General features: G+C 38.7%; 2 protein-coding genes across 15 annotated transcripts in view; one reads left to right on the forward strand and one right to left on the reverse strand.

Moving 5' to 3' along the window:
- ART3 (ADP-ribosyltransferase 3 (inactive)) overlaps positions 1-10,816 on the forward strand; it is a 62,715-nt gene extending 51,899 nt beyond the window's left edge. For all 11 annotated transcript variants that reach the window (XM_041759669.1, XM_041759671.1, XM_041759673.1 and 8 more), the window contains one exon: positions 10,123-10,816. In XM_041759669.1, coding sequence (XP_041615603.1) covers positions 10,123-10,337 — 215 coding nt within the window. In that variant the 3' untranslated portion in view covers positions 10,338-10,816. The remainder of the gene's footprint in view (positions 1-10,122) is intronic.
- The window catches only part of NUP54 (nucleoporin 54), a 29,564-nt gene extending 13,314 nt beyond the window's left edge, over positions 1-16,250 (reverse strand). Inside the window, exons 1-5 of one of the 4 annotated variants that reach the window (XM_041759665.1) lie at positions 16,089-16,248; positions 11,970-12,053; positions 11,727-11,873; positions 3,656-3,882; positions 765-952 (exon numbers count right to left, since the gene is read on the reverse strand). In XM_041759665.1, coding sequence (XP_041615599.1) covers positions 765-952; positions 3,656-3,882; positions 11,727-11,873; positions 11,970-12,053; positions 16,089-16,155 — 713 coding nt within the window. In that variant the 5' untranslated portion in view covers positions 16,156-16,248. Of the gene's footprint in view, positions 1-764; positions 953-3,655; positions 3,883-11,726; positions 11,874-11,969; positions 12,054-16,088 lie in introns of all 4 variants that reach the window. The other 3 variants (XM_041759664.1, XM_041759666.1, XM_041759667.1) reach the window with 3 other exon arrangements.
- Between the last annotated feature and the right edge of the window lie 1,792 nt (positions 16,251-18,042).

Genomic DNA, 18,042 nt, shown 5'->3' on the forward strand with positions numbered 1-18,042 from the left:
ATTAAAATGAGACAGACATTTTAATATTTATAAAAGGTTTGCTTAGCTGCAAAGTCCTATGTAAACATTACTATCTTTTCCAGAATTGAGAAGTACTTTGGAGATCCTATTGAAGCTTATCTCACATATTATATCTCACTGATAATAATAATTTCTTCTAACCCAAAATATCCCCAAGTAAATGTTTTTGCCACTAAGTGTAAAAATTATACAGAAGACAAGTAAATTAATCATATTTATCCATGAAGGAGCATAAACAGTCATCAGTTAAAACTTTCCAGTAACATCTTTGTGGCCTTTGATTTGTATACACAGCCATGATTACTGTTTCTTCCTGTTTCTGAATGAAAAATCTAAAGAATTATTAGCATCTGATAAATTAAGAACTCCAAGATTAAGGGGCGCCTTAGTGGCTCAGCCAGTTAAATGTCTGACTCTTGAATTCAGCTCAGATCAAGATACAAGGGTTGTGAGATCAAGCCCCGCATCTGGCCTCCACACTTGGCGTGGAGCCTGCAAGATTCTCTCTCTCCCTCTGCCTTTCCCACCTCTAAAAAACAAAAAAAATTCAAGAAAAAAAAATGAACTCCAAGATTAAGAAAAAAAGCTTTTAAACAAATGTTGCTATAAATACTGAATAATCATTAGTTGAGTGATAACATTCTGCTTTAAGATTTAATTTGTGCTTTATCAACAAAAATGCTGTTGGATCACTCTCTTTGAACCAAGGCACACAGAAATAAATATATTTAACGTATACTTACTGATCATCTGGCAATGTTTTAATACCCTCTACATTTACAGTAAGTGTCTGGTTTCCTCCCAAAACTTTATGCAATGATTCTACCAACTGCGGTTGCTGGCTTCGAATATCTGTTTCTTTTTTGTTGAAAACTAAAACCAGTAGCCCATCTTCATCTTTATTATTGGGCATACAACTATATCCTACTGCCTGTAGAATGACAAAGTAAACAAAATTTTTAAAAATGTACAGATTTTACATCAGATGTTTAATATTAATACCTTAAATACCTGCTAAAACAGGGAAAACAGTTTAATATCTACTAATGAAGAGAATGATTCTTCCCACCACACTGTGCCCTAGGTCATGACAAAAGTATAAAGAGAAACTATTTTACCCAAGGATAATATAAACTTATAGTGAAATTAAAATGTCCCCTTTAACAGTAACCAAATAGCTTCTCCTCTGAAGAACTTCGATATTCATTATTGTTGAGTGTTCCTGAATTCTGATGAAACAATTCTGCATGTCATTATAAAAATGACTGTTTGAAAAGTCATGGACCAAGACCTAATTTATTTTGCTATATTGACTTACGGATTCTTTTTTTTTTTTCTTTTTTAAGATTTTACTTATTCATGAGAGACACAGAAAGGCAGAGACACAGGCAGAGGGAGAAGCAGGCTCCCTCTGGGGAGCTCTATGTGGAACTCGATCCTGGGACTCCGGGATCACGACCTAAGCCAAAGGCAGATGCCCAACCATGGAGCCACCCAGGTGCCCCATGACTTACGGAATCTTAAACTAAGTTTTAGATACACAAATAAATGATTTACTATACTTTTTTTTCTGAATATAAATATTTTAAAAATAGAACACTGTCAAACTTACTATAAAGAATATTTACATCATTTTATGGTTTCATGTAATATAAAACTTTATGAAAAATGTTAGTTTTTAACATAATATTAAATATGACATACTATACCTTTCTAAAGAATTACTCTTTTAGATAGAAGCCTTTTCTCTTGTCACCATTTATAATGCAACTTTAAAAAAAGAAACAGGGCAGCCCGGGTGGCTCAGTGGTTTAGCGCCGCCTTCAGCCCAGGGCCTGATCCTGGAGACCCGGGATTAAGTCCCACGTCGGGCTCCCTGGATGGAGCCTGCTTCTCCCTCTGCCTGTGTCTCTGCCTCTCTCTCTCTCTCTCTGTGTGTCTCTAATAAATAAAATCTTTAAATAAAAAAAAATTAAAAAAGAAAAAAAGAAACTATTTATTTATTTATGTATGTATGTATGTATGTATGTATGTATGTATGTATGTAGGCAAGGGAAGAGGGACAGAGAGAATCTCCAGCAGACTTCCTGCTGACTGAGGAGCCCTACACACGGCTGCATCCCACAACTCCAAGATCATGACCTGAGCCAAAATCAAGAGTCAGACGCTTAACCAACTGAGCTACTCAGGTACCCCATAATGCAACTTTTAAAGAACTTAAATTCATTCTAGACTAGTTCTCATTTTGCCATTTGTATGTTATACATCAACTTAAAAAAAAGTTATATTCAGCCTATGTCCACGGTATAGCCCTTAGTCACTTAACAAAAGTATTAAAATTTCAACTATATAATACACTTAAAAACTTTTTGTTAGAGTGATGAGATAAAGAGATATTTTTTAATAAGATAATCTAGTCACTTTTTGTCACTTAACCATGTTGAAAAGGGTCTGATCCTCAGCCTTGAAGCTTCAAACACAGGCTTACATACATATTGATTAGACACTGACCTAGGCAACAAAAAGTGATTTTTTTTGCCATTGAAAAGTGGCCGGGACACCTGCATGGCTCACTCAATTGAGCATCTGACTTTTGATTTTGGCTCAGGTCATGATCTTAGAGTTGTGGGATCCAGCTGCATGTAGGGCTCCTCAGTCAGTGGGAAATATCCTGGAGATTCTCTCTGTCCCTCTTTCCTTGCCCCTCCCCACCACCCTCAGGTCAGAATCTTAGGGTCATGAGATCCAGTCCCATGTCAGGCCCCATGCTCTCTCTCCGTCTGCCTTTCACCCAGGTTGCACATGTGTGTGCTCTTCTCTAAAAAAAAATTGTACGTCTTAAAAAAAAAAGTGGCTGAAGTATAAACTAGATTGTAATACATTAGTTATGAAAAATACACCATCAGGGTACCTGAGTGGCTCAGTTGGCTAAGTGTCTGCCTTCGGCTCAGGTCACAATCCTGGGGTCCTGGTATCAAGCCCTACATCTGGTTCTCTGCTCAGTGGCGATTATTCTGCTTCTCCCTCTCCCTCTGCCCCTACCTGATTATGGTGCGCGCACTCTCTCTCAAATAAATAAAATCTTAAAAAAAAAAAAAAAAAACCATCAAGTTGACCTAAATACTCTCACTGCTGATGAAACAGAATCTCTGAGAAGTCAAATTCAAATGAGAGGCAAGTTGTTTGGTAGGCATGGAAATCAGAAAGAAAATAGATTATACTGTCTTAATGGCTTTAATTGCAGCTATAATAGTGACAAACAGAACTTATACTCTTGTCTGCTGGCCACGGTGTACTTTCCTGGACAATATTAGATGAATTATCACTAAATTCTAGTTTTGGGTCTCTTTATAGATGCAAAGCAGACCACTCCCCTTCTGTTAACATTTTTTCCTCAGTTTTAAATTACATTCTAATCACACCTTCCTTCATTCATATTCTGGTCACCTTTAATCACATATAGGTAAGAAATCACTTCAATTTAATAACTTCTAAATCTTTAAAACAAAAGTATAATTGCACCATGTTCAAGGAGTACTAAAGACCAAGCAATTGCTCTCTTCCTATAATTTAAATCCAGTATCATATTCTCTTTTACACACACTCAAGTGAGGATCAAAAGAAATACTAATACCTTAAATCGGCAAAAGGGATTTTCTTGTGTGAATTCCACTGGTGGAATGTTATTGTTGAAATATCCTTTTCCTGTTCCCCAAAAGGCCTGCAGCTGATTCCATTTTGCTAAAATAGCATCTCTCTCATCTCCCAACAGCGTTGGAGCAGAAAGAGCACTTGCAGTATTTATCAGTTGATTGGACTGGGTAGGAGCTTGTGTGGGCTGACTGAAGAGACCACCTAATGCTAGAAATGTACCCCATAATTAGTATTAAAAAAAAAAAGAATCAATCAATTCAGATCCTAGGTATGGTAGGCAGAATAACAACGCACCCCCCTACACACACACACACACACACACATCCTAATCCCCAGAATCTGTAAATATGTTACTTTGCACAGCATAAGAAACTTTGTAGATGTGCTTAAATTAAAAGACTTTGTTCAGACTATCCTGGATTATCAGAATGGGCTCAACACAATCATAAAGGTCCTAAGGAGGGAAGGGGGAAGTCAGACTCAAAGTGATGTAAAGATGAAGGGGCTACAAGCCAGGAAATGCAGAGAAAGACTAAAGTAACACAGCCGTGCCAACAATATCTTGATTTTAGCCCAGTGAAACCCATTTCTGAATCTCTAATCTCCAGAACTGTAAAATAATAAATATTAACTTAATACACTAAGTCTGTGATACTCTTACAGCAACATTAGGAAACTAATATACTAGGGCAGTCCTTATAATGTTAAACTTACTTTTCTAATGATTATCTTTTTAATACAAATAATTCCATTACCAGTACACTAGATGGAGTCCTTATTAGACCCACGTCAACAACAACAACAAAAAAAGAATGGATATGACATGGAAAAGTAAAGTTTGTGAAGTTGCAGAATTAGTTCTTAAATCTTTATTGCTGTTATATGTATATAATAAATACAAATTGGAGGATACAAAAAATCATTGTATCAGTATTTTATCAATATCAAGCACTTTTCCTTCTCTTATTATGAAGAAATATACAGTAAAAAGAACAGTTGAACTAATCATTTGGCTTCTAAGCTAAAAACCTTAGCAGGGTGTGTAGGTTTGATAAGTCACTTCTCTGTGCTACAATTTCTCCAACAGAAAGGGTAAAGTTGTTAGATCAGGCCAGTATTTCCAAAGTGGGAGGTAAATATCCCCAGTATATGAAATTATAGCTGTCAGGCAACAGTTGACTAATTATGGACTAATTCACATAACAAAAAAAAATCTTTTAATTTTCTGATAATATATTTTAAATAAGTCTCAGTTTAATGCTAGCCTGCTTTTAATGCCTCACAAACACCTGTTTAGCTCATATTATATCAAAGGAAAAAAGTCTAAAGGTCAGAGCTTAAGGCAAAAGTATTAATTAGAACTTACAAACATTATTACATCTTCTGTGTACTTAATTTCAATTATCCTGCCTTTATAGCAAATAATACTGGTTTTCCATGTATAGCAGTAGTACAAATCTTCCTTTTAAAATAAATGTAATATTTAAAAGTAAACTGACTTAAAGAAAATTCTTAATAATACAAATGGTACATAGGTAAGAGAAAAATCATGAACACCAAATGCTCTTGAGTTTTAGGGCTACTATATTAGATGATATTTAAGTTTTCTTTCAGGTCTAAAGATTCTAAATACCACAAGATCATTGGGGCTGCTACAGGGCTATAAAGGGTCTCTTATTACCTTCCAGATGAACAGTATTAATTTCCAAATGGGCACATACAAAAATTGTAAAGAAATGGACTAGAAGCCAGAAGATTTAAATCCTTATTAAAAGCTCAATAAGCTATTTATTGTAGCTTTTGCCAAGAAAAATTCCTACACTTTATCTCAACTTCTAAATGAGATAAACTATGATCTGTACTGATTTACATTTAGCTTCCTTTTTACACTTCAAACTAGATTACAGCCATACTAGTCTATTCAGAGTTCACTAGCTGGAAGGAATAGATGAGCTCAAATTACAAAATCCAAAACATTCTTTTCAAACCTTAACATATTAGACTTCTCATACCTTTCTACCTTCCCAGGGCCCTCATGCTGTTGATTATTCCTTCAGCTCCTAAAGAAAAATCTTCAACTTTCATTGAACACACATCCTCCTTGAAAAGCTCTTTTCCCTTACATTTTTCTGACAATACATAGTCTCTCCAGGTTTTATATCTCATACATAAATACGTACTTTCATTCACGAATGAGTATCCACTAAATATCAGACACAGAGCTAAAGACTAAGGACAGAGTGGTAAACAAACAGCATATCAAACAAATAGTAACAACTGTGGTAAATTCCTCAGAGAAGTACAGAGGCTATGAGAGTACTAAATGAGGGAGCTAATCAAGTGGGGCGCGGAAGGTCAAAAGAAGGCTGCTCCACTAGAAATTCACTAAGGCATAAAGGAAGAGGTCAGCCAGGCCATGATGTAGGGGCAAAGATGAACAGCATGTGCAAATCTCTGGTAAAGAGGAAGAGGAACATAAACCAGCAGAAGCAATAAGGAGTACTAAACAATGAGGTAAGAAAAAAATTGACCAGATTATTGTTGAAATTAAGGGCTCATGTTAGCCAAAACTGACAATTTGAGCATAAAAAAAAAAAAAGCAACCAACTCAAGCACATTCAATTTAATAAAACTCATACATTCAGAATTATATTTTTTAAAAGATCAAAAAATTTAAAAACCTCAATTCCTTGGACACCACTGGAAATAATCAGGCTACCAACAACTTCCTACAAAAACTGTCAATTAGGGGCACCTGGGTGGCTCAGTAGGTTAAGCATCTGCCTTCAGCTAAGATCGTGATCCCAGGGTTCTGGGATGGAGCCCCACATCGAGCTCCCTTATCAGCAGGGAGTCTGCTTCTCCCTCGCCCTCTGCCTACTGCTCCATTTGTGTGTGTACTCTCTATTTAATAAATAAAATATTTTAAAAACAAACAAAAAACCTTGTCAATTAAAAAGAATTTAGGGATCCCTGGGTGGCGCAGCGGTTTGGCACCTGCCTTTGGCCCAGGGCACGATCCTGGAGACCCGGGATCGAATCCCACGTCGGGCTCCCAGTGCATGGAGCCTGCTTCTCCCTCTCTCTCTCTCTCTCTATCATAAATAAATAAAAATTAAATAAATAAATAAATAAATAAATAAATAAATAAATAAAAAGAATTTAGTTTGCCTTTCCTATACAAATTATATTTTAGGGTGACCAAGCACTCTTGGGGGACGAAGAAAAACTTCCTTTTACAGAATTTTAGTGTGAAAGGGAGGGCAAAAATCACCATTTTGCAACTCCTAATAAAATAACTGAGGCAGTGATCATCAATGAATGAAACCATTAAGTTAAAGACTAATGGGGAACTTTACAAGACAGATTGGGTGTCATCCCCCGAACCCACTGATCAATCTTAGTGTCATCAAAAGAGGGATAAACCTTTTAATGTGATGCAGTATGAAGTACATTGCACAACTGGCAAAGTATCCATGCCAAGAAGTCAAACTTGAATCGAATATAAAGCTAACTTCATTTAGCTTTAGAAAATGGGGTATAGGGATCCCTGGGTGGCGCAGCGGTTTGGCGCCTGCCTTTGGCCCAGGGCGCGATCCTGGAGACCCGGGATCAAATCCCACGTCAGGCTCCCGGTGCATGGAGCCTGCTTCTCCCTCTGCCTGTGTCTCTGCCTCTCTCCCTCTCTCTCTCTCTGTGTGACTATCATAAATAAATAAAAAAATTAAAAAAAAGAAAAAGAAAATGGGGTATAAAGTTAAATGATACCGAAAGGAAACCTAGATTTGGGGACATTTCATAGGACAACTGGCCCAGTTTCTCCAATTCCAATTCTTGATGGGGCAAAAAGGAGTGGGGCAAAAAGGAGTGGGGAACTCTCTATACTAAAAGAAACTTGAGGGGTGCCTGGATGGCTGGATTGGTTAAGCTGACTCTTAATTTTGGTTTAGGTTATGATCTCAGGGTTGTGAGATCCAGCTCTTCATCAGGCTCTGCACTGGTTGGGGAGCCTGCTTAAGATTCTCCCTCTCTTTCTCCCTCTCCTCCCTCTCTGAGCAACGCTCTCTCTTAAAACACACACACACACACACACACACACACACACACACACACAACTTGAGACATAAAAAGAAAATGAATGTGAGGATCTTGTTTGGCTCATGATTTGAATAAACGAGCTGAAGAAAACCTGAATGAAACATAGGGAAATGTGATTAAGGACTAGGTATTAGATGATACCAAGGAATTATAAATAATGAATTGGAGTGATGTCCATATTTTTAAAGAGGGAGGCATAGTAAAGTGAGGGTGAAAAGACACGTTTAGGATTTGCTTTAAAATACTTCAGTAATAAAAAAAAAAAGTGAGGAAAGGAGATAGATAAAACAAGTACGGCAAATTCTGACTTTTGGGGGAATCTATTCAGTAGAATATACGGTCATTTTACTCTCTTATTTTTGTGTTAAATGTTTCATAAGTAAAGAACATTAAGTATTCACTGGATCGGAGAGGACTAATGATCTTAACTATTTGGGTAAAAAATAACAGAATCCAAATCACTGTGGGCTAAGAGGAAACAGAAGACAACAGAAGGGGATCCCCTTCTTCCATAACAATTTCATGTAATTTATAAAGGGGAACAGAGAACAGCAACTGAAGTGTGATATGAGATTAAAGTAGTTTTGTTCTGTGGTTACTGTTTTAAGGAAAAAGATACTTCAGGTTGTTGAAATGTGGGTAAGAAGGATCACTGGGGAGAGAAGTTGACTATTGGGGGTGGGGGGGGTTACTGGAAAGAATAACCAACAGTACAAGGGTCCTTTGGGAGAATGAGATCCAGAGCACAGGTGAAAAGAGAAAAGGATGAGCAGAGAGGGAGGTAGATAAACAGATTTGGTACTGGGAAGCTGAAGGAATTACAATGAGGAATTACTGTTTTCTCTATGAAGAAGAGGTCAAGGCTATCTGCTGAAAATAAGAACAGAGAAATCTGAGATTTGAAGAGAATAAAGGTTTAAAATAACTATTATAGAAGGTTGGAGAATAAATTAAATAGAGAAACTTCAAAGGATTACCAGGTAATGCTGAGGCCCCAAGTTAGGTCAGTGATTAAGAATTTAGGGGTACTATTCAATATTTTGTATTGTGTGATCTTCTCAAGCAGTATCTAGATAGACAGTTGGGCTTACACCAGCGTGGGATCCCCCCCACCCCCAGGCACATGATACAAGGACAAGGAAGTTTAGCATATTGGCAACCAGTGACTGAAATGGAAGGACATAGAATCTAAGCTAATTAGAGAGGATAGTGAAGACAAGAAGGAGCAGATAAAGAATAGAAAATGGTCTAAATGACAATGTCACTGGTTTAAAGACCTAATGAGGTCTAGGAACAGCTATATTGGAAGTTCTTATAAAGGCAGGCTAAAAGAGCAAGTTGTGGGATGTTCATGTTAGTGATTTTAAAATTAGAACATTTTCAGATGTTGCCAAGGTCCAGGGTAAGAACTGTTTAGGTAAAGTGGAAGAGGTCTTTGGAAAAAAAGGTAGACGGCATGGCTGTTTGAGTATACAGCCATGTGATGTTTAACCCAGATAGAAATTGAAAAGTAAAGTAAGACTAAGAGCCAACTGCTAAAGTTTTAAATGAATAAGAGGTACTGTCCAGGAAGTCAGCAGACAACTGAGATTAGACATATCACAGATGGTATAGCCAGACAGCAAGCACCTGTTTTAAAAATAAGACAACAGCTCCATAATCTTTGTAGGTTAAACTCAAACTCCTTACAGCAGCAGGTCCCAAATTCCTTATACTATGCCATGCAATGATGCTTTTGTCAGTTATTCTACTTGGAATACCCTTTTCTGACTTCATCTAACCTAATTCTTTCAAGATTCAGTTCTTCCTCTGTATTCCACAGCACCTTGTAGGGATTCATTTTAGAACTTTCACATATATATGTATTTTGTATAAATGGATATTGTTATTCTAATTAGATATCTGTCATTCTATCTCCAAGTAGACTATAAACAGGCTTTGTGGCTCTCAACCTTATATACCCAATGCCTGACATATAACATACAGTTAGTCAAGTGGTACAAGAGTACTATTTCATAAGGTTCTTGTGAGAATTAAATAAATTAATCATACAAGATAACCCTGGAACATATCGCCATACCAGCTAGTAAGGATGCTATCAAAGACTAATTCAAAGCTTGTGTCAAAGGATTTGGAAGCCAACCTGAAAAGGCTTGTATCTTTGGCCAAAGATGGGACAGTTCAAACATCGATAAGGATAATAACTGCAACAGATTAAAAAATACCAAATAGTTGAAATACTTAAGTTCCTAACATTAAAAAAAATGCAATTAGTCTCCATCGGAGAATCAAAGAAAACCAACTCTTTATTTTTTTCTTCCAACTCTTTATTTTGAAAACTAATTATAGGAGACGGTCACGCCGGAGCCTGCGCACTGGGTCCCCTGCGCCTCCAGAGGTTCTCCACTCGGCGGCTCGAAGAGGGCGGAGCGCACCGGCGGCAGCACATCCCTCAGGGGGCTGCGCGAACGGATGGTTGCTGCAGCTCATGCCCTTGCCGAAGAAAGACAGAATCAGAGTGGTCTCTGCTCTCTTCCATCACAGTCCTCAAATTGATCTTATGATCAACATTTAGACCAGTCATCGATGGATCCGTACTTAAAAATGATGTGAAGCAGAGACTGGTGAAGGAGCGCAGAGAAGAAAAGAAGAGACAACAAGAAGCCAAAAAAGAAACCCAGATCCTTGAGAAGGAAAGAAAGTCCAGGATCCAATATGAGAGGCAAATGGAGGAGAAACAACTAAAGCTGAAAGAACAAAAAGAAAAGGATGAGCAACGGAGAATATCTGCTGAAGAAAAAGGAAGCAAAAACTACAGGAGGAAAGGGAGAGGTTCAAAGCTGTTCTCTATCGAACACTGGAACGGAGCAGCCTGTCGATTGTCATCAAAAAAGATGGTCTTGGGAGGGCTCTACAGCCGTGAACCCTGAGACTAAAACTGTTAATAGAGATTCCGTATCAACTGAAAAACTTGAGCAGAGGGCTTCTGGTTTTCACAAACAAATGTCTTTGTCATCTGCAGGTCTTCAGAACTCTATCGCCATGAAAACTAATTATAAATATGGAAAAGAATCAACCAAATAATAAAGTTTTTCTTTATAATATACATGTAAAAGGAGTCACAGGGTTGGAATGATACCATTTTGTAACCCCTAAAAAATTAATGGATCTAAGTACTGATCACCAATGGCTACTGCTAACACAACAAAAAAGACATCACTGACATTATATACCTCTTAATAAAGAATGCAATATAGTCTTGCAGCCAAAGTGTCTAGATCCAACCCAATTTACAAGAAACAGAGAAGACTACATACAAAATATGTTAAACTATACCACAGGAATGCAATCTAGTAAAGTCCTGACTTGAAAAACTGTATAGAACAAGTATCTGATTTAGCAAACTGTAAAAACAAAACAAAAAAAGGGCTACAGGGGAACTTAACAAAGTTTGAAGATAAATAAAACTAAATAATGTTTATACACTTACATGACAAAATTATAAAGTCAAGTAAAGAACAGGTCACCATGAAAGACAGAATTATATAGTTCCTCTGACAGGGCAGTGACTGCGAGGGCAATGTGAAGAGCTTCTCAAGTGGCTGGCCAGGGCCACTGCCCGGCACAGGCAGTGGTACAGGTGATCACCTTATATATAATTCATTAAGCTGTACTTCTGTGCTGTTTTCTGTGTTACTTTCAGCAACGAAAGTTCAACAGAATGCTATTAAACACAGAGGGTTAATATCCTCATCCTGTCAGTCAGTCTTCTCTTCTCCCCAGTTGCTATCATCATATATAAACATGAGAGAAGTAGCTTTTGGAATTTTGTGGAATACTGATAAATCTTCAAAAAAAGAGATATCCACTAAAGTGTTTTGAACAGTGCACTCAATGTTAGGTACATGTTACAGTTTTATATTTGAAGTAGGATGAAGGCCTCTTATACTTACTAGTTTGCTGCTGCTGCTGCTGTGTATTAAATCCTCCAAATCCCAGTCCTGTTCCCAAACCAGTACCTAAACCAGTACTACTTCCAGTTGTTGTGCCAAAACCAGTACCAAATCCAAAACCTTTGTTCTGAGTACCACCAAAGAGTCCTTTGAAGGAAAAATTTAAATTGCATAAGTTAAAAAAAAAAAAAAAAGCTGATGTCTAGCTCATTCACTTTACAAATGATTTAGATATCTTCTTACCAGTAGCACCTGTGTTAGCTGGAGCAGAAAAGCTGAAAGCAGAACCTGCTGTTGTAGATGTTGTCCCAAATCCTCCAAACCCACCTAATTTAAAAAGGATAAATAAAACAGAAAGGAAGAATCTTTTGTATGCATTAATTTCTTTTTCAAATTATTCTACATCATTACCACATAAAAAGACAAAATAGTTTGATCTAATTTTTCCTTTCTCTACTTTCAACTTCAGTTTTTAAAAAACTACGCTACTCATCATGAAGTCAGTATGTTGCAAGAAATAATGACTAAGTATTTAAAATAGAAATAACCACAATGCAATATACACCCTTCAAACTAAAGGGGTGATTAACAGTTACAGCTAAGAAAACGTTAAGCCTATTACCATGCTTAACAAACTCTAAAATGACTATGCATGTACTTTTTAGAGTAGGAGTTGCAAATTCAAATCCCTACAAGATTAAGGCTGATAACATTAAAGAGTGAAATAGACTGGATGTTTACTGACTGATAGAACTGTTCAATGTGAATAGTTTTTAAAAGTGGCAGCAAAAAAAAAAAAAATGTCTAAATTCCAGCAGATTACTGCTCTGGGAGAATGGTAGTTTCATAGTGTTGTATATTTCATTTTTCCTAAGAGAAACAGAGGATCTAAATTTTCTATGTGAAATTTACAGAATTTTAAACCCTAATTCATTTGGGGGAGAGGGGCAAAAACTCAAATTTTTTTTTTTTTTAAGATTTTATTTATTTATTCATGAGGCAGAGAGAGAGACAGAGAGAGAGGCAGAGACACAGGCAGAAGGAGAAGCAGGCTCCATACAGGGATATGGGCCTTGATCCCGGAACTCGGGATCACACCCTGGGTGGAAAGCAGGTGCTAAACCACTGAGCCACCCAGGCATCTCAAATGTTTTTAAAATAGTGTGAAACATCATATCAGCAGATTGTGGGGCCAGTTTGCAACTTTGGGTTTGGTGAATTAACTTGTATTTCAGCTTATATTTCTACTTAGTCTTCATGAAAACTTTGCAACTTTCTAAAGGAAACACACTGACCTCCCTACAACAAGAATGTGTTTCTTGAAGAAAGAGATATGGGGGGAAAAACAAGTTTCAACTGGAATGAAGTAGTAGGAAAGGAGAGTGGAACTAGCATAGTTCTCTGCACCAGTGTGGCAACCGACAGATACACACATTTAATTTTTAGGTAAGTTTAGAGATGAAACTAATCTTAACCATATGTAATTTGACATATGAATGGGATGGAATATAGACAATCTAATATTGTTTTATATTTTTTTTCCTATTGTCAGTTTTTACCTGATTACCAATGTGGTGCCAAAAAGACTTTTAAGAAAAATGGGGATCCCTGGGTGGCTCAGCGGTTTGGCGCCTGCCTTTGGCCCAGGGCATGATCCTAGAGTCCTGGGATCGAATCCCACATCGGGCTCCCGGCATGGAGCCTGCTTCTCCCTCTGCTTGTGTCTCTGCCCCCCCCACTCTCTCTATCATGAATAAATAAATAAATCTTAAAAAAAAAATGTTTGAACCATTAGTGCTGCATTACGCCACAGTTTTTCACAATTCTAACTTCTAATTTCCTATATTTCTAGTTTAAGAGATAGATTCATGTTACATAAAGGATATAAGAAAGAAAAAACCTCAACCTTTTGATATTCACCATATAATTTTGATTTGGAAAATTACTCAAGAATAGACTGCATACTGCAGTCATAACCAAATACGCTATTTTCTTGTAGGTTCTATTGCAGTACTGCAAACTGTAAACATTTGGACTAAAAAAAAAAAAATCAACTAAAAAGTATAAAACACTGCTCTCAATCTTTTTCATTATCTTCCCTTACATAGAATAACTATGATATATTCTGATTTGGCTACACAATATTAGTAGCTTATCATGGTTCCTAATACCAAAAATGTAATAGTGAATCTGTAAAGATACAAAATAAACAAGAGTTTAAAAAAAAATAAAAAAAATAAGAATTTCTATCATCCCCTTGCTGAAGGTTCAGTTACTGAACATACATAGAAGTGGTTAAAATACAGTTATAAAATACAGTTATATTATCACAACTCAACACTTAACAGTGATAACTCCAAATGAACATGAAATCAAGCAAATACCAATAAGTTTATTTATTGTTGTTGAATTACAAGCTGGGTGGCTTTGTTCAGAAACACAAATTTCAAAATACAGCTGTTTTACCCAGTGCCAATTTTAAGCAAATGGAAAAATAAACGTACATGACAGTAAATGACAGTGATACATGATCACTTTAAATATACCTTAACGACAAGGACTGTTTTATCTTTGGAATTCAAGGAATTCAAACGTATTTCTCAAAACATTTCAAATCAGATGCCGAGGTGATATTCGTACTGCTCTAACAAATACTGCACAAATACCAGACTTTCCAAATAAATTTTAGGGAATAAATAATGTTTACAAAATGCATATAATTGGCATGGGTAGAAGTGGCATAATGCAAGAGAATATGGACAATATATTCATATACGAGCAGCAGAGGAACAAGACTTTTCTATAGGATAACTATGTAAAATACACAGACCTATTTTAAATTTATATATACATATAAACACATTATAGTTTGTGCTTTGCAAATTTCCAATGAGCTTCAATCCATATAGGTACTAAAATCTTCATTATTATTTAATACAAATATGTCTAGCCTACCTACTAGACTCAATGCTGACAAATTAAACTGCCCTACTTATTTCTCAAAAAATCCTGTGAAAAACCAAGACTCTTTATAATTACATATCTTATAGAAATGCATCCTAATCTGCCAAGTGGACCAAAGAAATACATTATTGTTGTTAAACACATTTTAAAAATACAGGATATTGCTGTTCGTATAAGACTTGTTTCTCTTGGGAAACACAAAGACAGTCGAATGAAATTGCAATGAAAGATGCAGGAAAGATGAAAAAAATGACTGCAGGAGTCCAAGAATCCCAGAGAAAAGGGCCTGACTGGTGAGTTTCTATTTTGTAAGAGATAACATAACAATTTGGGAAACATATTCTACTTAAAATAATCCGTTCCAAATTCTTATCACTTGGAAGGTATATTCTGTCCAATTAAATGCAAGTTTAACAAAGGAACATTATAACTTGCAAGACTTCTAAAAACCAAATCTTTTAAGACAGTCAAAACTAGATACAAATGTTTTTGATTCGACTCTAGGAAATGAATTTCCTTTCCTCTTTAGACAAGTCGCTGCTCTTCCCAAAACTAGGAACTACAGAACATTCTTGGACTCCAGCTCCCAACATCCGTCACACATACGACCCGCAGTATCTACCTGCACTTGCCAGACTGTTACCAAAATTGAACGGAGTCGCCGCGGTAGTAGAAACACCGAAATTCCCAATATTAAAGTTCACTGCAGGATTAGCAGTTAATCCGAAACCCCCAAAATTAAACCCACTGGCGGTGGAGTTGGCAGTCTCAAGCCCACCAAATCCTGATCGGCGTGTAGGCACAGAAACAAAATTTTAAAACGGGGGAGGGAAAGAAAAGGAAAAGAAAGCAAGAAAAGGGTTAGAAGAGTCAGCAGGTTTCACAGAAGGGAACAAGGACAAACCTTGACTTCGCTCCAGCGAGTTAAGAAAGCGGAGGTGGAGGCGGGGACAGGAGGAAGGAGCAGGAGCGTGAAGTCCCGCAGCACTGACCAAGGGGCCAGGACCGAGGGGGCCGCAGTGCAGCGCCCGCGGCCCGCCGGCCCCAACCAGCGGGAGCCGAGCAAACGTTCCCGCGGGCCCCGGAGGCTCGCGCGGGGACAGCCAGGCCGGTCTCCGGCAGTGGGAAGGCGGAGCCGCTGGCTGGCCTCTCGGGGACTCCCCGGCGGCGGGAAGCGAACCCCAGGAGGGCAAGGCTCTGCGGGGACCCACGCGCAGCCGGAGAGCCACAGGCTGGGCCTCGAAATCCCCCGCGGCCTCCTCAGGAGCCGCCTGGGCCCGCCCTGCCGCTGCCCGCCCTTGGCCGAGGCACCTGAAGTCCCCGGGTCTCCGAACCGGACAATCTCGGGCCGAGGGGCTGGACCGGAGGCCTCCCTCCCTTCCCGGGAGGATCACTCACCCGCGGGGGCCGCGGGGGCCGCGGCGGTGCCAGAGGTGCCCGAGGGAGCCCCGAAGTTGAAGGCCATGTCGCGGGCGCAGGGGACTAAGGCGCCGCTCCCACGACACTCCGTGCGCCCCGCTCTTCAGTCCCGCGGAGAACTGCCTGCGGGTCACGAAGTTCCGGCCCTTTTCCGGCCTAGCCTGAGAAGCCGGAACGCCGGAAAGGCGCCGGGGGCGGGGCCTGGCGGGAGCGCGCCGGGTCCGGCAGCTTCCGGGGCCTGAGGGCTTCTGGGGCGCGGGGCGTTCCCGGGGCGTCGGCCGGGACCGCCTGACGGGGTGCGGTGGGGAGGGCCCCGGGGAAAGGTGTGCGGTGGGCTGCATACGGGGGTGCGGCGAGGCCCAGGTGGGGGGCGCCGTCGTCTCCGCAGCGTGGAGCCCACGGCAGTGCTGGAGCTCACGAGGATTCGCGAAGCAGCCTCTTTCGGAGCCTTTCTTGTATTCTGCTGCTCTCGTTTGATCTGAGTCCGCGAATGACAAGTGGCCGGACCCACCGTACACACCCTCCTCTGGGCCCCAGGGGTTGAGGAACAGACTCTTCAGCCCTGGATTGCGGCGAATCTCGTGGGGGCCCTTCCGGTGCGACCATCTTGGCTGCTTCCCCTCGCAGGCCAGGCGAGGGTCTTAGTGAGGAGCTGGCGCTCCGCGCGGACGTGGACGCACATCCTGGCCCAGCCACGGGACCCGGTGTCTTCAGGGCGCCCGCTCGTCTCCAGGGCGGTGCTGGCCTGGTATTTTTCCCATTCTTATTTATGAATGCACTTTTTAAGACATGTACAGGTGTATTGGAAATTGATTTTTTGATTGTATGGTACTGAAAATTTTCTCAAGATGATGGAAAATGTTAACACTTGTATCCGCGATTCATACCCAAGTGTTAATCTCTCTAGCACTGTCATCTTAAAGACAAAGGAGGGAAGGAGCTAGAAGCCAGCAGGTGAAAGTGTTTATTTCAATCATTATTGTAAAATAACGTAATGATTAATTAATAATTTATTTATTTATTATTAATGATAATGTGATAATAATTTTCAAAAAGAATTGAATTTATTGTTAATATTTCAGAATATATGCTGCATCACATTAATTTTTGCAAACTTTTGTCTGCAGTATTTTGTGATTTGGATACTTCACCTCTCGTGAGAGAAAAGACATTACACTATTTTACATCAATCATTGAAAAGAAAAGGAATACACGAAATTAAGAAGAATTATGGAGATTGTACAAATAGTGGGAAGTTTTGAAGCAAGTAAAGACTATATCAATTAGGAAAGGTGTATATGTATGTTTTGAGCATCTACTTTATTTCACACATTATAGCAACAAATGTATCATCCAAAGTATGATAGTCATGGTGGTAAAAAAAAAAAAAAAAAAAAGGCGTTAACAGGTTTCTTTGAGAAGGGTATCTGTTTAGGTTCCTTTTTTTTTCCTTTAATAACCTTATAGAATTATTTGATTCTTAAATCTGTGTGCTTAAATACCTAAATAAAAATAATAACAAAAGCCATTGTGTCTATCAAAATTACAAATCCTTGGACCCAGCTACTTCTAGGAATTTATCTTATAAATGATTTGGCAAAATTATGGAATACAAAGTTATTGGTGCAGCATTGTTTATAATAACCAGTGACTGGAAACAAACGGGTTTGCTTAAAAAGCAGCATTTATACAAATGAATACTATTCAGGCATGAAATGGGAACAGTAAAGCTCTTTACTGAAAAGAGAGATCTCAAAGATGTATTACATAGAAAACTGTCTATGGCATGCTACAATTTTAGTGACTGAAAAAAGGTTTAGAATATATAAATATACATTTTTGTATGAACTATTCCTGGAAAAGTATATATTAAAAAGTGAGTAAATTAGTTGCCTCTGGGAGGATGAAGAGGGTGGAGGAAGACTTTTCACTG

This window comes from Vulpes lagopus, chromosome 6 (genome assembly GCF_018345385.1).
Source record: "Vulpes lagopus strain Blue_001 chromosome 6, ASM1834538v1, whole genome shotgun sequence".
NCBI classification, from domain to species: domain Eukaryota; kingdom Metazoa; phylum Chordata; class Mammalia; order Carnivora; family Canidae; genus Vulpes; species Vulpes lagopus.